This window comes from Euprymna scolopes, chromosome 23 (genome assembly GCF_053919585.1).
Source record: "Euprymna scolopes isolate OS-2025 chromosome 23, ASM5391958v1, whole genome shotgun sequence".
Lineage (NCBI taxonomy): Eukaryota > Metazoa > Mollusca > Cephalopoda > Sepiida > Sepiolidae > Euprymna > Euprymna scolopes.
In genome coordinates, this window is record NC_136504.1 from 98,102,906 (window position 1) to 98,126,163 (window position 23,258).

The 23,258-nt window shown below is 31.0% G+C and overlaps 1 protein-coding gene across 1 annotated transcript in view; it reads left to right on the forward strand.

The window, feature by feature from the left end:
• LOC145246052 (DNA-directed RNA polymerase I subunit RPA1-like) overlaps positions 1-23,258 on the forward strand; it is a 152,185-nt gene that overhangs the window by 83,474 nt on the left and 45,453 nt on the right. The window contains exons 20-24 of the mRNA XM_080107895.1: positions 1,467-1,667; positions 8,354-8,482; positions 9,972-10,124; positions 10,919-11,115; positions 18,050-18,179. Coding sequence (XP_079964021.1) covers positions 1,467-1,667; positions 8,354-8,482; positions 9,972-10,124; positions 10,919-11,115; positions 18,050-18,179 — 810 coding nt within the window. The remainder of the gene's footprint in view (positions 1-1,466; positions 1,668-8,353; positions 8,483-9,971; positions 10,125-10,918; positions 11,116-18,049; positions 18,180-23,258) is intronic.

Consider the following 23,258-nt stretch of genomic DNA (forward strand, 5'->3'; position numbering starts at 1 on the left):
AACCAACATCGTAAATATCTTTTATTTCAGCGACTTTTATCTTACAAAATTCACACTGTGAATCCATTTTCTCTACTACTACTGCGTGATATTTGACCTAGAAAATTATACGTTCACATTCAACCACTTGCATTTAGAAATGTTTATTTTCGGCTGTTCTCAAGTCCCTACCTTCGTGGCATCATGCTAAGTCATCAGACTATTAACCTTAAGGCTTCAGATTCGAGCCTACCTCCCTCCCACTTTTTTCAAACAAACTTTTTTCGCTGTTTTTGTTTTTTTTTCCAACTGTTTTTAACAAGTTTAACATCGTTTTTTTTTTAATGTTTAAACAGGGTTATTACTTCACTTATTATTTAGTTTTCATTTTATTTTGATCCATCCCCCCTCCCCAACACACACACACACACTTTCAAACACCCAGGCAACGCCAGGCACCCCCGCTAGTATATATAGTATATATATAAGAGAAAGAAAATTAAAACTGTAAGTTGAACTTTAAAATCAAAATTTATTGTTCGGCTGAGTACTCCAAAAACAATTTACAAAGTCCTTATTCCGCGGAGTTTCAAAGAATGCTATTCTTGCTATTTTTCTCATCAGAGGACCGAAAGAAATCAGCAAATTATATTTGTAGCAATGCTAGAATTTGCTAGTTATGGCATTAAGTAAATCCGCAATTTATTGTAGTCATAAATTGTCAAGAAAAAAAAGTAAAAAATGTTGGATATGCAAAAAAAATATAAAAACAAACTCCGCATAATATTTCAGCTTGCATGAAAATTCTTTCAAGGTAATCTGAAAGACAAAAATCGTTCTTTAGAGAGAATGGAGTCCAAAATTAAATCCAGTTTAATTATGCATATAGTCCGGTTGGAAAGTTTTCAAAGCAAATATTAGATTATAGTTTACCATTGCATATATCAGGTAAACACTACATCCTTTTGATTTCATTACTATATATATATATATATATATATATATATATATATATATATATATATATGTGTGTTGTTTGTGGGGGAAAAAAATCCAAACAAAGCTCAATTTTAAAAAAAATTAATATTCAATCATATTTATTTTTCAAATTTTATAGAAGATCAGCAAAACATTGGTACCATCGGTTTCAAATTTGTTATAAGAGACCAGTTTATGGTTGAAAAATAAACAATTCTCTCTGGCTTCTGTTTATTTCTGTTGTAGGAAAAGACTCATTTTTATGCTCATCTTCAAAAAGTTTGTTTTATTGACTGAAAAATATTTGAACACTTGTACACTTGAACCTCTTATGAGCATAAAATAAGTGTCTGTTTCCAGTGAAGTTGTATATTATAAAAGTATGTAATTATATATATATATATATATATATATATATATATATATATAAGCAGATATTGTTAAAAATAATAGAATTCTTAATTATGCCGTTTTTATTTTTTCAATTTTTATAATCTTTTTTTCTTCAGGTTAATACTATGCAGATGTCTTGCCTTCTTGGCCAAATTGAATTGGAAGGGCGTCGGCCTCCAATGATGTTCAGCGGACGTTTCTTGCCTTCTTTTACCCGTTATGATATTTCTCCAGAAGCGGGAGGATTTGTCACTGGGCGTTTCTTGACTGGAATTTCACCGCAAGAATATTTTGTTCATTGTATGGCTGGACGTGAAGTAAGCTTGTTTTCTTTTTTTTTCTTTTTTTTTTTTTTTTTTTTCCTTCTTACACAGGGTCACATCTGACTGAAAGGGCTCCCTTTCATAGGGTGGTTCTTTTGGACTTCTGTGTTGTGTATTTGGTTGTTGCAATTCTTGTATAAGGAGTGGCAAAGATCCTTAAGTGCTTTCTACATAGTTGCTACTCGCGTGCCTATCTCTCTCCCCCATGTTCACATTGGCTTTTATTTTTTTTTTTATACTGTTTGAAGATGAAATGTATGGAATTTGGCATGAATGGCCACTCCCCTAATTTAACTCCATACAAATCGAAACTGATTACTTCCCATTAAGGTACTTCTCAGGGAATAGTTTTTGTGTATGAAATAGTTTGTTCGCTCAGAGAGGCCTAGCTAAAACAAACAACCCTTATCAAAATTGCCATGTTTTGTATAATAAAAGAGAACAAAGGAGAGGACTAAAAAAAGTGTACATAAGTTTTTGAATAGTCTCAAGACTTTTGAAAAAGTCTTGACTTTCAACAAAATGAGTGAACGAAACAAGAAATTTTAATCATTTTTGGTCCAGAGACAATTTATTGTGTCTAAAAACAATATATGAAAAAAGTAATGCGTTACCATGCCAGCTACACCCTTTTTTATTCGATTTTAGGGCACATGAGGAAAAATCCAAAAACCCTTAATATTTCCATAAGGCTTTATTTTGAAGAAAATTTGATGCCATTTTTGGATTCCTTGGGTCAAAAAACTTATCTGAGTGAATTTTCAGGGCCATATGATCTTTCAATCAGAAAATATTCAAAGAACTGACATCACAAAAAGTGCAAACTATAGCCAAATCTATGGATATGGATGTCAAGCACTGGATGATTTGACACAGAATAACCTTTCTGCAGATATTTTGATGATAAACATTCTTGTCAATGAAAGTCCGTTATTTCTTTTTTCTCTCTTTTCTTGTCTGCGTGGTGGAATCTGCATATAAGTGTTAGTTTGCAGTTCTTATAATGATTTTTAAAAACAGTCATTAGCCAGGTGTTGCGTTAAGGTAACATTTCTATAAAAATGTGGACCTTCGAAGTGAGAAAAGGAGAAATAGATGTGTTACGCAGGTGACCAAAAGCAACAGAAAAAGACGCATGCTAAACATGGCCGAACACGAACAGAGTACCACATGTTCGACATGGCAGAGTCTTATTAAGCTCATTGGAGTGCAAAAGGACTTTTGAACAAGAGACAAGGCGTTATTCTGGAAAGTACCTGTAAATAAATGTCTGTCATTTCTCCTGTTTTTTTTGTCTTTGTTTACTTGCAACAGTATCTATATGTTAACCCGTGTGTAACGTTATAAGCTGTCCAACATATGCCAGCATGTAAAATAGATGTTAAACTGCATATGATGATGAATTTGATAAGTTTAATATCTGTCGAATTTGATAAGTTTAATATTTGTCGAATTGCATGATTTTGTGCAACAAGGTTTATTTTGTCTTTTCTCCTCATTCTGATACCCAGTGATGCATTCACTGAGTGGATTGAGCCAGTTTCCTCTGAAGAAGAAAGTTTTTAGGGAATATTAAATAATATCTAAGGAGAGTAGAAAGTGGACCCAGGGTTTATTTTTGGCTGCCTCGTAACTCTCACTTCCCTTATTTTGTCTTTTTAATCCTCACATTCCATGATTGATGTTTCTGATAAAGTGGGAAGAAAAACAAAAATAAAGGAAAAAAATTCATGATCTATGGAACAATCTATATATATAAAAATGTAGAGTTGGTTCGTTCTAAACGAATAAAACCATATTTCTATGTTACCAATTTATTTGAAATTTTCAGACAACCTATTTTTAGAGTCGAGGTATGTTTTTATGTTATTAAAATAAATTTACCTCGCGAATTATTAAAATTAAAAATAAAATATTATTAAATAAAATAAATATATTTTTTTAACCGTTACTGCGAATCTGTTCTGTTGATAAAACTGAACTTCCGGTTCGATTCATTTCACAGCCACGAATTGACGAAAGATTTCATTTTCTGTTAACTCGATAAGTAAAAAAAAAAAAAAAAAAAAAAACATATTTCATTTGTTTATCTTCCAAATTTTTTAATTTACACATCTTTTCTTTATTATATAAGGCCAAAAAAAAAAGTTTGTCGCTTGCTTTTTGAGTTTTTTTTTTTTGTTTTTCGATATAAGATTACTTATGCAGAGAGTGATCCGTGCTGAAATAATGTTATTATTTAAAAAGTCATTCTTAACATGGGGAGGAAAGGATGTTTTGTACCTATTCTGTACTTTAACCTTACAATTGAATAAATAAAAAAAAAAAAACATTTTGTAAAACGTTATTTAAACGTGGAAATATGATTTAAAAAATAGCGCGGATCGCTCTCTGCATTAGCACCATTTTTATTTATTGCGGACTATTATTCTCATCTTTATTAGTTGTTGTTTCACGACTTTTCGGCCAACTATTCCTCTGGCCTTCATGAAAAGAAGTAAGTCCTTTTAAAAATGTTCAGTAACTTTTTCCTTTTATTATTCTTAAAGAGTAAAACTTTTCTTATTCATGAAAGGAGTTAAGCCTACGTAAATAAATAAATGTTTGTACACGTGACAAATTATCAATAAATGGTTTAGTTACTTTTTTTAAAAAATTATTTATGAAAAGAGTTAACGTAAATAATGTTTGTAAAAGTGCGAAAGGCGACGTTGTACAACCATCACTCCCATGCTTAATTTCTATACTTATAGGTTTTTTGAATTTTTTTCACTGGATTATTATTGATTGGACACTAATTAAACAGATTATTAAAAAAATAAAAATGTAAAAAAGAAATCATTATTTCGACATTTGAAAGTAGTGCTCACTTTTTAGTTACAACATTCCGATAAATCAGTCACCCATTTTGTAAGCAATAAAAACGCAGTATATCAAAACCATAGAAAGTAAAAATAATGAGTCTCTACCGCATTTGTAAGTCAGAAATATATTTGTTTCTCAAAGAAAAAAAATAGATTGAACAGGACTTTTTTTTATTGTTTTTATGAAAATAAAGTTTCGAGTTTTTTAATTATTATTTTTTTTTTTTTTACTTATTTAGTCAGTTTGTGGTTTTTTTTTATTTTAAATTGTTTTTGTGAAAGGTGAGTTTTTTTTCAAAACTTTTGTTTTTTTTTTTTAATTTTTTTAAAGTATTATAAATTTCACTAACATGCTGGAGAAATTTTTAATAATTTGGTATTTTTTTAGATTAGGTCCACCTCCACAATTTTCCTTTCAATGACAACATTTATAGGTTTCCGAGTATGCTGAACACGCAAATCGCATTGAAATTTTGTGGAAATAAATAGTTGTATTATGCATTGTATTCTTCGGCAGCCATCTTTTTACGTGCACACGTGCCATAAACAAATACACACACATAAAAAAGATGGCCGCCAAAGATTACAATGCATAATACAACTTTTTATATCTTGATAACTACTTATTTCTGCAAAATTTCAATGCGATTTTCGTATTAAGCATAGTCGAAAACCATTTAAAGTCGTCATTTAAAAGAAAATTGAGGAGTTGGACCTAATATAAAAATTTACCAATAATTTTTAATCCCGTACGCCTCCCAATACATTGCTTCGTCAACATGCGACCATTTTATATCTCCCGAAGACACTTCCGTATTTAGAAAAAAAATAAATAAATAAATAAAAAGTGACTGATTTACCAGAACGCGGTAACTAAAAAGTGAGTACCCCTTTCAAATGTTGAAATGATTTTTTTTTTTTTCCAATTTTTTTTCATAATCTGGTTAGTGTTCAATCAATAATAATCCAGTGAAAAAATTTCCAAAAACCTATCAGTATAGAAACTCCACCACGTAAGTAAATAAATAAAAAATGTTACGTGCGCATGCGTTAGCCTTGACTAGGGGGGTACTAAGGGAACGACCATTAAATAATTCTGCGGGTCGCCATGGAACTCAACGCCCAAGGAGTACCAAAATAGTTTTCATGATCTGAAGAAATTTTTTTTTCGAAAAGTGGGTGATCACTTTTCCATGTAAATTTAACTTAAAATGAGCACCCACTTTCTGGCCACCTGAGGAAGGGGCATTTATTTTCGTGTTTATTGGCTTAAAGGTTTTTTGACAAGGCAGTTTGGTACGCGAATGCATATTTAACAGTTTTCGTTTATGCTCACGCATAGCATAAACAAAGGCTACGTCTGTGAAATGGAAAATAGTCCCAGAGTTCAGGGGTTAATACCATGCAAAAGAAATCAAACAAAAAGACTTTTTAGCCAAGAAACACACAGAAAGAAAAAAAAAATAGTATCCATTTTTTTTCTATCGAATCCATTTGCTGTTTTTATTGAAAACTATTTTCCCCCGGATTTTTGATATAATTTTCCATTAAGGGCTGTGCGTCTCACGTTCGTAAATAACAAAAAAAAATTTTGTAGATTTTGGTGTGCTAAAAACGAATCTGCAAACCGTTTCCATCGCAAAAAAATAGTTTTTATGATATGAAGAAATTACTTTTTTGAAAAAGTGGCGATCACTTTTCCATGTAAATTTAACTTAAAATGAGCACCCACTTTCTAGCCACCTGAGAGAGGGGGGATTTTTTCCCATGTTTATTGGCTAAACAGCTTTCGTTTATGCTTACGCATAGCGTAAACGAAGACTACGGCTGTTAAATGGAAAATAGTCCCAGAGTTCAGGGGTTATTACCATGCAAAAGAAATCAAACAAAAAACTTTTTAGCCAAGAAACAGAAAAATGCCCCTCTCTCAGGTGGCCAGAAAGTGGGTGCTCATTCTAAGTTAAATTTATATTGAAAAGTGATCACCCACTTTTCGAAAAAGTAATTTCATGAATATCATGAAAACTTTTTTTTTGCTACATAAACGGTTTGCAGATTCTTTTTAGCACACCGAAATCTACAATAAAATATTTCGTTATATATGAACGTGAAATATAATACCGGATTTTTTTGAGCAGATTTGCCGTTTAGTTGTACAAATATCCTCAAACCAGGTAATCACTAAAAGGGACTTTTAAAAGTCGTCACCTGTATTGAGCAAAAGTTTAAAACCACCGATTATATGCCAGCCTACGTCATGGTAACATATATTGAGTGAGTTCCTAACAGTATTTTGTATAGTTTTTTTAGTTTAAACTCATTTTCCCAAAATTTCCCCAAACTTAACGTGTTCAATACAGTCTGCCGCCATTTGTATTTTTCAGATATACCGATAAACAGTGAATGTTTTTGAACCGATTATACATTACATAAAAACACTAAAATCTTATCCAGTTAGGTAGAACACTTACTTTTCTTGTCTTTGATAACATTTATTTGTTATATATTTATTTTTTGACAACTTCTTTGTATCTGTGTTTAGTAATACAAACCCTTTTCATTTAATGTAACGTTTAGTCGAGTGTTTATTGGTGTATTTGAAAGCTACAAATGGTGGTGGACACTGTTGATTACTTTAAGTTAGAGAAAGTGAGTTAAAACTAAAAAACTATACAAAATACTGTCAGAAACCTATCCATTATGCCAGCCTATGTCATGGTAACATATATTCGGTGAGTTTCAAACACTGTTTTGTATAGTTTTTAGTTTTCAACTTACTTTCCCAAACTTAACGTATTCAACAGAGTCCGCGACCATTTCTGTTTTTTGAGCCAATTAAACATTTTACATTACATAAAAACACTAAACAATTATCCAATTAGGTAGAAACGTAAATTACCTTACCTTTGCTTTCATTTATTTGTTTTTGGACAACTTTTTCGAATCTGTGTATAGTAACCCCCCCTCCCCCTACCATCAACCAAATATTAATTACTAACTCACATTTTTTAAAACAACAACCAAAAAAAAAACATTTATCGTTTCAACATTTTTGCTACGTTCGGCTTCATCCACTGATTGTTGGTCAAGTCCAAAACATGAATGATTGACAGAAACTTCCGAGGATCCAGATCAAATTCTGCAAGAGTACCATTTTTTTCGCCTTCTTTTTCACTTTTTGCAGTGGATTGCTGTACTAATATAAGAAACATGCATTTTCTCTTTTATTAAATTTTTTCATTACACCAAATTGAGCCACTGCAACGCGTAGCAGGGTACAGATAGTTATTCAATAAATATATATTCCAAAAATCACATAAATTGATCTTGTAGTTTTATTTTTATAAATAAAATCAAATTAAAGTAACAGAAGAATGGCCATCTTGTCCACCATTTTGAAAAAACCTATAAGAAAAAAAAATGAGGGCAAAACTCCAGAAAATTCAAATTTGCAAGATTTATGTTGTAATGCCAATGAATTCCTATTAATGATATGATAAATTTACTCTTAGTATTCATTGAAATAAAAAACTAAAATTTTTCTGTATTATTTGAAAGTTGGAGGCTACATCAGCAAAAATGTGCCAATAACACTCAAGATCAGAACAGTAGTCCAAATAATTCAAATCATTCCTCATCTCAAAATTCAGAAACATAAAAATTTTCTGTTGTATAAGACTTTACAAATGTGAAAAACAGAAACTAAAATTACATTTATGAATCCTGTGCAACGCCAGGTAGGTATAGTTTGTTGGTCCTTAAAATTTACTGTTCCTACCACAAGTGTATATGATCTAATCTGATTTTCTTTTTCAGGGTCTTGTCGACACAGCTGTAAAGACAAGTCGTTCAGGCTACTTACAGCGATGTCTCGTTAAACATCTGGAAGGATTGGTTGTTGGATATGATCTAACTGTGAGAGACAGTGATAATTCAGTCGTTCAGGTATATATATTTATATATATATATATATTTATATATATATATATATATATATATATATATATTTTAATTTCACTTTGTTTGTTTGTCCAGACCACTCAGAAACTACTGAGCCTATCTAGTTGAATTTTGTATCGATCGTTATGATAGTGTGCAGCTAAGTATTATGAAACTCATTCAGTACATAGTTAGGAATTAATAGGGATTAATATAGATTAGTATTTAATGCAAAAATGGGCACAAATTTAATCGTGTTCAATTATCAATTTGGCATAAAGCACTCATTTTAAATTAACAAGCTATAACTTTTGTTTTTAATTGTAAATGTTGCATGTAAATTTGTTTCGTCAGTTGAGTTATGTTTTCCATCTATTTTATATCAATCCATAATTTTCCATCTATTTTATATCAATCCATAATTTTCAATATATTTTATATCAATCCATAATTTTCAATATATTTTATATCAATCCATAATTTTCAATATATTTTATCTCAATCCATAATTTTCAATATATTTTATATCGATCCATAATTTTCAATATATTTTATATCGATCCATAATTTTCAATATATTTTATATCGATCCATAATTTTCAATGTATTTTATATCAATCCATAAATTTCAATATATTTTATATCGATCCATAATTTTCAAAATATTTTATATCAATCCATAATTTTCAATATATTTTATATCAGTCCATAATTTTCAATATATTTTATATCAATCCATAATTTTCAATGTATTTTATATCAGTCCATAATTTTCAATATATTTTATATCGATCCATAATTTTCAATATATTTTATATCGATCCATAATTTTCAATATATTTTATATCAGTCCATAATTTTCAATATATTTTATATCAATCCATAATTTTCAATATATTTTATATCAATCCATAATTTTCAATGTATTTTATATAAATCCATAATTTTCAATGTATTTTATATCAATCCATAATTTTCAATGTATTTTATATCAATCCATAATTTTCAATGTATTTTATATCAATCCATAATTTTCAATGTATTTTATATCAATCCATAATTTTCAATGTATTTTATATCAATCCATAATTTTCAATGTATTTTATATCAATCCATAAATTTCAATGTATTTTATATCAATCCATAATTTTCAATGTATTTTATATCAATCCATAAATTTCAATGTATTTTATATCAATCCATAAATTTCAATGTATTTTATATCAATCCATAAATTTCAATGTATTTTATATCAATCCATAAATTTCAATGTATTTTATATCAATCCATAATTTTCAATGTATTTTATATCAATCCATAATTTTCAATGTATTTTATATCAATCCATAATTTTCAATGTATTTTATATCAATCCATAATTTTCAATGTATTTTATATCAATCCATAATTTTCAATGTATTTTATATCAATCCATAATTTTCAATGTATTTTATATCAATCCATAATTTTCAATGTATTTCATATCAATCCATAGTTTTATTACGGTGAAGATGGTTTGGATGTAATGAAGACTAAATTGCTGGAGGCAGAAAAGTTTCCACTTTTGATCCAGAATAGAACTGCAATCTTGAATTCTGATACATCTTTGCCACAAATGAGTGAAGAAGGAAAAGAAATACAAGAAAATGTAAGTCTTTTAACGCTGAATTCTTGAACAAAATGAACCGTCCCATTTTTCTTATAAAACTTTATGAAAGTACTAGTAATTGTAATATCATTTCCTGAATGAGTTAATGATAGTAATAGCACTTCCCAAAGGAGTTAATGATAGTAATAGCACTTCCCAAAGGAGTTAATGATAGTAATAGCACTTCCCAAAGGAGTTAATGATAGTAATAGCACTTCCCAAAGGAGTTAATGATAGTAATAGCACTTCCCAATGGAGTTAATGATAGTAATAGCACTTCCCAAAGGAGTTAATGATAGTAATAGCACTTCTCAAAGGAGTTAATGATAGTAATAGCACTTCCAGAGGGGCTAATAATAAAAATAGCATTTTCAAAAGGGATTAATACTGTTAATAGCAATTTCCAAATGAGCTAATGATGGAAATAGCACTTCCCAAAAGGACTAATAATAGTAATAGCATTTTCCAAATGCACTAATAATGTTATAGCACTTTAGACTGGGTTAATGATGGTAATAGCCCTTCCTGAAGGAGCTAACAATGGTAGTAGCACTTCCCGAATACACTAATAACAATAATAGCACTTTCCATAGGAGCTAACAATGGTAATTTTACTTTTCAAATGCCCTCTCAAATACATTAATAACACTTGAATCTATTTCTTTAATAGTACCTCATTTTCATCTGATGCTGCTGAAAACTTAATTTAAAGCAATGATGATGAGATACAGTTATAATTTAAAAATTTTAAAGGCAAAATGTTAATGATATCAACCCTTATATTTTTTTTGCAGATTTTGTTTTCTGCCCGTGAACATTTGCCAAAGGAAATCGTCAAATACAGCAATACCACTCCTTTCTTAAGATTCTGTCGGAAGAAGAAAAATTCCTTGCCTATTGAGGACGATGTAGAAAATATTCCTGGTCGAACTAAAGAAGCTTCTGCATTGAACAACGCCTGGTTTGGTCTCAGCGAACGCAAGAGAGAAAAGTCAGTATTTTATCATTTTTATAAATCATAAACTCAAATATCATCAGAATTAAATATTGACATAACTTTTTATTTCATTTTGCAGGAAGAGTGTACTCATAACGTTACGAATTGGAAGAGAGTTGCTTTTAGAAAAATCGTTTTTAATAATTGTATGGAAATTACGGAACTAATTAAGATCTAGACCCAAGGTTGCATTAGCATCTTCCGGCAGTTTACAGCATGCTGCCAGAAAAGCAGATGCAATTAGTCAATCACTGTTAGCAGACGGTGAGATTGTTTTTGTTAATAGGAAAAAAAATTGCTTTTCTGATAATTTTCTTGATAAAAAAACTGGGTACTTCTACACTATTAGGACAAAATTTTGCAGTCGATAAACAAAGTTTTCAGATAAAAATCAATGGTTTCTACTGATTTTTTGTCAATTCTAATAAATTATAATGGTAGTTTCCAAATTATGCAGCTGAAATTACCTCAATATTACTGAATTATTAAAAGAAAAAAACTTTAATCCTGTTAGCAAGTAAAAAATTTCGGCCATTTTGTTTAAATCGAAATGGAAAATTATCTCCCTTTTGAACTCTCCTGTGTCTTTCAATCGTTTTCATCAAATTCTGTTTTTTTATTTTCTTTAATAAATAATTGTCTATCTTATTGATTTTCGAAATTTTTTGATAGAATCATCTTAAAAATATGAGGAATACGTAGATATCATTGTTTTCATATAAAATTCAGTTTTATGATTTTCGATATTTCGTCCCATCTTTTGGATTCTAGTTGTTTCTATGTTTTTATCTTCAAAAAACAATTATTTCTGTGAAAAATTTGTTGGAAAATTTTTAAAAATTTTATCTACTGAAAAAAAAAAAAGCAAACTTTCTTTCATAGAATAAAATTTATGGTAAGTTTTATCTTGTGCTAAAGTTTTGTTAACAGCACTTTAAATTTATTTGTCTCCCAGTGTTCACGGTGGAGTTTTCCAGCAATTTAGCATAAAGTGTCTGAAAATGCTGCACAACCTTGGGCCAGGTTCTGAATCAGTATCAAATTTTCTAAAATGTTAATGCTCATCTATTTGATAAATGAAAGATTTTGTTTCTGAATTACAACAAAGTTGTGAATGAATTTTTTTTTTTTTTTCTTAATTTTTTTATTACATTTTCACCCCAAACAAGGCAAATTGCCACTTTGGTGTAGGGGGCTACTATCAGGGGCAACAACTACTGGGGTACTATGTAGGGATTTGGGCAGCTAGATGTCAGTTCACGTTACACTTGAACTTCTGTACGTCAGTACTGTTGGGGAAGCAGAGACCTGGAATGGAATTCCAAAGTCTAGTGGTTCTGGGGAAGAAACTATTGGAGTATAAAGATCTTTTACATCTAGGGATCTCTACAGTGTGGGGGTGGGATTTAGCAGCCTGTCGGGTTTGTCGAGGGGGCTCACGTCGTGGGGGGCACAAGTGATTGCAGTTCGTCAGAGCAGTCACCATTAAAATACTTGTAGAAAAGGCAGAGGGATGCAACATTTCGTCGATGGGACAGAGGCTGAAGCTTAGATACCAGTTCAGGGCCTATCAGGTTTGCGACTCTCTTTTGAACCTTGTCAAGGAGCGAGAGACTAGTAGCAGATGCACCAGCCCAAATGTGACAGCAATATTCCATACATGGGCGAATGGTGGCCTTATAGCGGTATTGTTCAAACTGGATATGTCTGCTTTCTTTTTATTATTATTTCCAGCCCCTCTCATATTTTGGAATCTAAAATATTCAGTTCTTTGTTATTCTAGTAAAATTAAAAAATTAGAATATTGAATTTCAAGTGAAACTAATGATATCTATTGAATTGTCATGTCCCAGTAATGAAAATATCCAAAAATTATGAAAAAGAAAATCGATAAGGTAGAAAATTAATTATTAATAAAAACAGTTTTCAAAGACAATTAGTGAAAATTAAGTTTGTTTAATTGGCCAAAGATTTCCAGTTTTCAGAAAAGATGTACCTCCCTTTTGTTACAATTAGAACTCTCCGTTTTTGTTTTTTTGTTTTGTTTTTTTTTTCTTCACTGATTGTTTTCAAAAACTATTTTCATTAATAATTAATTTTCTACCTCAGCGGTTTTCATAATTTTTGGATATGTTCATTACTCTGACATGACAATTTAGTAGCTACCATTTGTTTCACTTAAAATTCAATATTTTAATTTTCAAATTTTGCTACGATAACAAAGAACCGACCAAATGTCTATGGTGGTTTCTTTACATTTAGAGGTAAATTGTATAGCAGCTGTGTTGTTGAGCCTCATTCTTTCATTTCGTATAGATTCAGTTGGGCAATATCTTTTTTCTTAGAGTTCTGGCGTTTGTCCAGAGTCTCAACTATGATAAAACAAGAGTAAGGAAAAGTTTGTATGATGTCTGTACAGAAAAAAAGTGTTGTGTACGAAAAGTCACGTACATTAATCAAGTAGTTTTATTTCTTATGAAGAAAATCAGTTTTAAGTGAATTCGTAGCTTTGCAATGCCACCCACTCTTATACAAGCAACTGGGAAGCACTTGTGAATTTAATATTCCTTTCACACTTCCTCCTCTAAAGCCAGCCGGTTCAACTCACCCAGCTGCATACATTATTTTAAATTAATATTTCAAAATAGTTAATTTTGCAAAGTAATAGTTGGCAATGCCAACTAGTCTAATATGTATAATTTATGTCTGCTGGATTTAAAAAATTAGGCCTGAATAACATTTGACACGTCAATTCTTGAGTGAATAGCCATTCTTGTAATAGAAAAATGATTCAGAAAGAATGTCAAAAGAAATAACTCTATGGTGGAAAATAGTTAGAGAAGCTTTCAATTGTTAAGAATTCCAAATAAAAAAAGAGGTAAATCAAGTCAGGATTTTTAAGCACAATTTAACCATGATACTTGATTTTAGTATGTTTAACTTTAATTCAAATGATTACGTGAAAAAAAAAAAAATTCATAAAACCAACAGTTGGTTCTTTGATACGACAGAGGCACATCCAAAATGAATGTTTCTGTTTAGAGCAAAATTGAAGCATGATACTTGACTTTTTCATTTTAAACTTTAGTTGAAGCCATTTATATACAGATAATTTTATAAAATAAACAGATTCTTTACAGTGCAATGTAGACTAAGTCACTCTGTGAGGCATATGCAGCTTCATTCTGGTACATTGCAAGGAGGGGTGTCCCTAACTAGAGCATGCAATCAATCAATTTAATTAAAAAAAAAAAAAAAGGGTGGTTTCACCAATTTTGATGACTATAAAAGTATGAGAGTGTGGAGCATTTGTTGATCTTCATTCAATCCCGAACAATGTCGGGTCTCTCTGCTAGTAATTGCTGAAGAAAAATTATAGAAGGCAATACAAAACAGGTGTAGCGGATGGACATGAAATCAAACAAATTAAGAGATACAATAGTGGAATAAGCACTTTTATTAATACAATCTATCTATAAAAGTGAAATTGTGCGTATGTGTGTACATTTCCCTCACAAATTACTCAGTCAATTTTAAGTCTACAGATTCGAGATTTCACATAAGGGGCATTGAGATTTGGGAAAATCTTTTTTGATCAGTTTTCAGCCAGAAATTTTGCTGTCAAGGGGTCAAAGTTCAACAATTTGACCTTTGAAAACTCTACCAAACTCCTCTGCCAATTTTGGGTCTAAACACTTGAAATTTTACATGTAGATTCCTTGGACATAGATCAAACTTTTTAACTTGATTTGAGCCCAAAACAATGAATGTTAAGAGGGTAAAATTGAGGTCAAAGTTTTAAAAAATTTGACTTCACAAATTTGATCTTTGCAGTCTCTAGCAAGCTATATAGCCAATTCTAGGTCTAAACATTTGAAATTTTACATAAAGGATATTCAGGTTTTTGAATCAGTTTTTAGGCGAAAATTTGGCTGCCAAGAGGTCAAAGTTGAAAGAGTTGACCTTTGCAGACTCTACCAAACTCCTCCGCCAATTTTTGGTCTAAAGACTTGAAATTTTAGATGTAGGTTACCTGAACATCAGTCAAACGTTTTGATTATATATATAAAGTTATGAATAGTACATAGGGCCCAAACAAAGCCAGGCTGAACTGCTAGTATATATATATATATATATATATATATATATATATAAAGAGAGAGAAATAAAAAGGAACAAACCGAGTTATGTATTCATCAACGTTTCATCTTTATTTTGAGACTTCCTCTGAATGAATGAGATTAAGAAAACAAAAACACCAGTACAAACGTTTGAAAATTTTTCATGTGCAAAGTGTGATGCTGTTCTATTTCAGAAGCAGAAAACGATGTTGCAAATTCACAAAAAGGAGGGGAGGGGGTGCGTTGTTTAAGAGAGGAAGATTTTTAATAACGTCATATAGTTGTTAATATGTTTTTAAAAAGACATGAACACAGTTAATATTCTTTCTGGAAAAATATGTCTGTTAAAATTCAAATATAGGTAACAGAAATGAAATGAGGTTGTTTTTGTTATGTAAATTTATTGATTGAGATTGTGTGTTAATTATTACAGTGGGTGTTTCTATGGTGTGGAAGGGTTAACCTGTGTCTACAATTAAATTATGTTCTTTTAAAAGAAGTTTACTTATTAATGGCGCTACATTATAGTAACTTCCACGTTGTTTAATTGTGCTTGAATTTGTGATAAGTGCTGATTCAAGAAGACTCCGGCATGGTTTATTTGAAATAAATTGAACTATTTTTGCTTGTTTATAGTCAAAGGTGTGATTATGCTGCAATGAATGAGAGAATAATACACTTACAGAACTGCTATTCTTATATCTCTTATGTTCATTGGGCCTTTTTTCTAACTTACGATAAGTTGACAGCAATTTTGGCAAGGAATACTATTTCCATTATTATCAGCATACATACATATATATATATATATATATATATATATGTTATATTTTATTCTTCCACTGTATTCTTACTTGTGTCACCATCGTAAGATAGAAATGTGTATTGTATGATATTTCAGGAAAATTTCCTTTATCAGATATGTGTTCAACTTTAGTTCAACAAGCCTGGCCAGTGGGGTCTATTCTAAATAGTTATGTCTTATTTGCTTCAGTTTTTTACAACTCTGCATTGTATTGCCTCCTATAAATTTCTTTTATATACACACTAGATAATGCTTTAAACAAACTACATTAACCTCTTGTGGAATGTAATATCTATTTTTTAAATTTTTTTGTGTGGACGTAATTGAAAACAAAGCTCTATACCAAGATCAAATAAGATTTCTTGATTAAATTCTTTTTATATAAAAATACAAATGGTGATGTTAATTTTGTATTCAGACTTTTTACAAAAAAAATATTGTGTCGTCTGCATTTGTGCTGGATATCCATAAACAGCAAAGGGTGCATTTTACTTTTTATATTTGTCCAGGGATGCAATTGAAAACAAAACACTATACCAAGATCAAATCAGTTTTCTGGAGTAAAAACTTTGGTAATTCATAAAGATCACAAGAACAAAATATGTTTAGACAGCAAAAATAATTTTACGTTTTTTATTACAAAATGAGGAATCATTTCATTTACAATCTAGTTAGTACTTGCCAGGGTACCCGGCGTTGCCCAGGTGAGGTGTGTGTGGAATGGGGGGGAGGGGGGGTAAATCAAAACAATAGTAAAAGGGAAAATAAAGAATAAGCAAATGGAAAAAATGGCATAAATAATCCTGTTTACATATTAAAACTTGAAAAATTAAAAAAAAAAATTTTTTTTTAATTTCCGATATGTCGCCACAAGCGTGCAACCATAACGCTGTCACAATAACCACTGCTCTACGATGGCATCAGCAAAGTAGCATCATTTTTTTTATTTTTTCTATTCAAACCAATTCAAGAAAGAACCTTATTCGCACATGCGTGTTTGGTTAAATTCTTATGACGGAACGATTTTTTGCTATCCTTCCTCATTGCAAATGTCTATTTCTATATGAAATAATTGACCGTTTTTTTCTTATTCTCGCATATTATTCAACCGAGACATCGTCCTTTCAGACAATACTGGTTTTGACCCATACATACATACATTCAAACAGACAGGTGAGATTTATATAATAGTTTATGCATCTAAAAGTTAGAAAAGCACACTAAAAAGTTCTCAACATTATGTGAATAAGTGAAATTACACATCAGATCAAATTCGGTTTCTGTTTTGTTTTGATTTTGCTTATTCACATGTTTTTCTCAATTTTACATGCATAATACTAACTGGATTTTAAATGGAAATAATTCCTATTTCTTGTATTCTTCCATTGCCATGATCTTTATAAATAACTAAAATTGTTTATAAGGTGTTGGTGTTAATTTTGGAGTTGTTACAAAAATGTGATATGTGTTCACGCTGGCTATCCATAAACAGAACCGACAATTATTTTGTTGTTTTTGTTTTATAATTTTAAAATTGAAAATTATAGAAATTAAAAAAAAAAAAGAAAAAATCAATAAAAATGGTATGAATATCTTTGCTCTATAATTTTTCTTGAAAAGTTTGTCTGGTGACCCATAATCTATTAGTTGTCTGTGTGTTTGTATGTTTAGCTAAAAATTAAAAAAAATTATAAAATGAATACCCACAAAGTTAGTGCTATTATGTACCAATTGGGAAAGAAAATGCTGTCTAATTACTCAAGGAATCTAAAATATAAAGGAGAGTTGTACATGTGTGCGTGTGCCCAGCAAGAGAGGAATGGGCTGGGCAGAGGAGAAAGAAGGGTTTGGGGAGAGAAAGATATAGAAAGGTAGAGATAGAAGGTGAAACAGAAATAGATTACTTTTGACCCAGGCAACTCCGGGTAGACCTGCTAGTTTGTCTTTAATTTTTAACATAATAAAAAAAAAAATTTTTGTTTTAATTTATATTTTATTCCAGATACAAGAAAAAGATAAGAATTTATCCCGATCCGGTGATGTCCCAAAAGTTTCCCTATCAGGAGAAATACGCCATTTCTGAAGAACTTTATAAAGCAATAAAGTGTCATGAGACGAAATTGGATGCACAGGTTTGTAGTAAAATTATTTCTGAATTGCAAAAGTTTGCAGAACCAGTTTTTAGATGCTTCCACCCATCGTTATTATCGACTCCGTACATTGATCTATCTGTGACACTCAAGTTCGAATGAGTGCTTTTAACTGCCATATAAAATGGTCACACCTGTCTTTGCTTGCTAAATGAATGTCAACTCAGTAGGGCTATGACAACAGCATATTCTTTTCATTGTTTTGACTCTCGAGTGTGTATCTGTTGATATCTTATATGCTCTTATATAGAGTGATGTGGTTATCGATTGATTAACTGTGTTAGATATATACTCGAGAGTCAAAACAATGAAAAGAATATTCTGTTGTCATAGCCCCAATAATCAGCTAACGTACTTCCTAACTTCCGGTGTGACTGTTAAAATCTAAAACACCAAAGTCCTAAAATGAAATACAGTTGAACCCCAGAATACGGTTGGCCCTAGGATATGTTTGTTTTTTTTGTTTTTTTGTGGAATACAATATTTTTCCAGTTCCTAGTTAAAGTATCTGCCCCGCCTTACAGTATTATTTGTAATGTTATTTGATTATATACATATGTATTATATACTGTACTGTATTTTGTTACAAACTTTTAATGCTGTATCCCCGGGTTCTACTGTACTGTTGCAACATCTGGAAGGGGCTGCTCAAAGCTTCCTTTACATACCGTAACAGGGTTCAATATCGTCTCCAAAACCTTGTGGAGGATGACCTCCTCTTCTCCCTGCTACCTCTTTCTCACAGAAGAAACATAGTGAGTCTATCTCCTCTCTATCGTTATTTTCATGGCAGGTGCTCATCTGAGCTTCAATCTGTGGTATCTCCTCCCTTGTAAAACATTCTCAGTGTACACTCGTCTAGCTACAACCACTGCCAACAATTTCCCTTACGATTTATCTGGACCTAATTCTAAACGAAAATTCCATAAGCAAAGCTGTTTGTGGAACACAAGACCATGGGTAGCTTTCCAGCTGACTATAACATAGTCGTTTTCAAGTCCAACGTAAATAAGTTATTAACAAGCAATTTTTATCATTACCATTTACACAGTGATTCACTCATTAACCATTATTCTTGAGTGTCTTAGCCAGTGAGTCTCACAATAAAAAAAGTCATGACATATTTTGAATTGAAAGCCATGTTAAATTTCAGAAGAGTTTCTAATGAGTAGCTAATCCATACCACTTTAAAAAAAAAAAAAAATCTGTATAACTTTAAAAAAAAATGTTTTTTAATTTTTCGTGGATAGCTAATCAATATAACTCGTCGAGATATAAAAATTTTTCATGGGTAGCTGATCTGTATAAGTCCTGGACTTAAAAATTTTGCAGGCAAAGAGCAAAGATTTTTCTTGTGTGGACACAAAAAAAATTGTGTGCAGAAATTCTAAAAGATCCAATATTTTTATGGAGCAATTCCAGTTTCTTATTAGTTACTAGCAGAATGTGGCTCCATTTGATTGGTCAGTTCATATCACCAGTGATTATGAATATAACTTTCTAATTTTCTTTAATCATATCCTGCCTTTATATCCAAAATATTGCAACAACATATATGACACTTGGATAAAGTCAGTGGCGAGACTGAACACTTTAATAAACCTGTTACTAGTTACAAGTTTGAAATACCATTTTCGTTGCTATATTGAATACATACTGGAGAGAAATGTAATGCTTACTAGACACTATCTTTGAGTGTCTAACATCTCTCTGTACAAGAATTTGTTTCGACAATCTGGTATGAGGATACTTCCCTCCCCACAAATAAACCCTGACTAAATATTCAAAATAAGAAAGCATTCGAAACCCAAATAAAATCCCCTCAACAAGGATTGGTGCACCTTCTCTAAAGAATTTTGCCTGTGATCACATTAAGCTGGATATTCCACCAGACTAGGTGAATTCTTGTTCTGGAATCCAGTGAGACCAAAAGAAAGATATACTATAACATAGTGAACTGGTCAATAAGCAAGAGGAAAATTGATATTGTTAACTTTGTTAATAACTCAACGTTTGAGAGATAAAAGGAATTGCAATGGAATATTCCAATATCTATGCATCCCATGTAGAGATTCAGTGGTGGATCCCAAGAAAAAGATTCCTTGATTTATGGTTTTCTGATGACATAACTCCTGGAGATGTGAAGATTTGTCAGTTCTATTTAACAAAATGTATCTTGAAAGCCTGTGTTGAAACATGCAGTTAAGATTAAAGGAAAAAGTAAATTGCGTTTTTCTCCGCCAAAAACATCTTCTAATCTTTTCTTTTGGTTTTGCTGACCGTTGTAATCAGAGTTCGCACAGGCTTGAAAAGGCCTTGAATTTGGAGTTTTGTCTTAAAAAGGGTTTATTTCTAATATTATCTTCAAAAGGCCTCAAAAATATGGGAAATGTCTGTAATATTGTATTCTTTATATTCACTAAAAACTTGTGTTGAAATATGAAAACTAAAATCAAAACAAGTGAAGCATGCATGGTCCCCTATAAGTGCACAGTGAATGAGGCATAAAAAAAATACTAAGTTCAGCACCCCCCCCCCCCATTTAGCCCCAAAAGCCCCTAGGGGACTTCAAATCCTGGTAGAAATGAAGAAATGGTGCAGTTTTAGGCCTTAACATATGTAAATTTGAGTTCTGCATCATGCAAAAAAAGAAATGATAAGCCTATCATTTCCATCCCCCCATTTAGCCCCAAAAGTCCCCAAGACCTTAACATATTTAAATTTGAGTTCAGCACCATGCAAAACAGCTAAATCGACATACACAGGAAATTTTGGACAAATATGGTAAAATAGTCCCAAAAAATGGAGTGTTTGTATTGGCCTAAAAGAGCCCTTGGAGCACACCCAAGAGTTATTGCAAAGTATAGACAAACGAAATTATATAGAAATCAGTTACAACTTTTCAGAAAGTTTTATAAAAATCCAAGGCATCAATCTTTTTAAAGAAGCACAAAAGTCTCAATTTTAGCCATTTTAACATGAACGGCATCCCTAGGGAAGCAACCAGAATTTTCCCGGAAAATCCGTTCTGTTACTTTTTCGCTCATATCATGTTTAATGTTTGAGTAAAATTTCAAAAAATTCCAAGGTGTAGTTATTGAGAAAAGTGCAGACAGACAAACCGACAAGGATGAATTTACAGGTCCACCCAACTTTTGTTTGGGGACTGGTAAATACATTCTTCTGAACTTGTATAATATTATTTTCAGTATTGTCTATGGAAAGAGTTATCTCCCTTTATCTCCGCCCAAACTGTTTTGAAGTTGATAGTATCTTTTAATCTTTTCTTTAGGTACTGCTCAAAAAAGGTTTGGATTTTGAGCTTTTTTTGGGAAGGCCTTATTTCTATTATCAAAAGGCCTTGAAAATTGTATTTATGTTCATTAAAAATCTGTGTTGGAATATTAAAAATGAAATTGAAACAAATGTTATTGAAAATATTTTTTAAATCTGAAAACTAAATTCAAAATAAATACAATATGAACTTACATCATATTATTTCCAGTGTCGTTGATACAAGAGTTATGTCCCTTTATCACAAAACTACCCAATGTTATCTATGTACTTTATGGATGTGAAGTGAAATTCAATATCAAAATAAATACTATTAAAATATTTTTTAAATATTAATTAAAATATTAGGTTTTTTTATTTTTTTTTTTTTTTGCTTTATTATATCATTCCTTCTATATCAAATTTTATACATATTAAACAATGCTAAATTCTATCTTGAAAATCTGTGCAAACCTTGTGTAATGGTTAATTTTGAGATAATGTAGTTTTTTGCGGTTGAAGTTACTATGAAATATTTGTAGCACCAAAGATTTAATGAAATAAGAACAAGTTCGTCTTAAGAGAAATCTAGTGCGAATGAAATGAAATTTTTGCCAAATGAATAACTTCTGTGGCAGAAAAGCTGAAGCATCAAAATCATTTATACGGTCACTTGTCAAACTGTACACTTTAATAGACCTGTTTTTAGGAAGATTTTTGCTTTTTTGTCTAGAATTCCCCCATATTAAAAAATAAACATAAATCTATATGCCATGCATGTTTGAAAGTTGAACACATTTGACGAAGGGAAGACATTCTGGAATGTAGCATCATGGACACACCACCTGACTATCTGATGCAAGTAAGAATACCCTACATGTAAAATATTGTATATAAAAAAAAAAAAACGTCTCTGTCTATATATATATATATATATATATATATATATATATATATATATATATATATAATTAGTAATTTATAAAATATATATGATTTTTGGAATATGATATTTTCATTTTGTCACTGGTATTTATACAGATTTTTTTTTTTTTTACTTTTGTTTTTTAATATGGAAGAATTCGAGACAAGAATGAAATTTTCTTTGATATAATTTAATAAACACATTTTATGTTTTGAGTTCATGATCAAATCGAAAATATTAGTAGTTATATATATAATTTCCACAGCCAAACAATGTTGCAGCTCACAAGAGCCATGACAGCCAACAAACCGGAAGTCCAAGAATCAAGTTTCACCCTCATTTTGGCTCATCAGTTAGACACATCCGAACTCGGGATTTAAAACCCGAGCCTCTTGCAAGCAAGGCAAGCACTCTGCCAACTGAGCAAACACCCTGCACACAAGAAATTCTATTAACTTACACAGATGAAGCAAACCACGCTGAAACCCAACTGTGAAATAGACCTACTTCGTCTCAACAAGGGACGAGGTCATCAAACCAACTAATAACCCCAAACCGATGTCTCACAAGTAGGAATTTCAACTCCTGAGGACGATGCTAACCTAGCGAGCAATTAGTGATAGAATATTCGGAATGTGAGAGATTATGTTATAATTTCCACAGCCAAACAACATCGCAGCCCATAAGAACCATGACAACCAATGAACCGGAAGTCCAAGATATAGATAGATATATATATATATACACACAGGAATCGGATCAAGAAAAGTGAACTTACATAGCTGGTTCCACTATTATATCCTAAGTTGCATTAGTTTTGATTTATCCGTCACACCTATGCATTGTTCTGCCTTGTATAAACT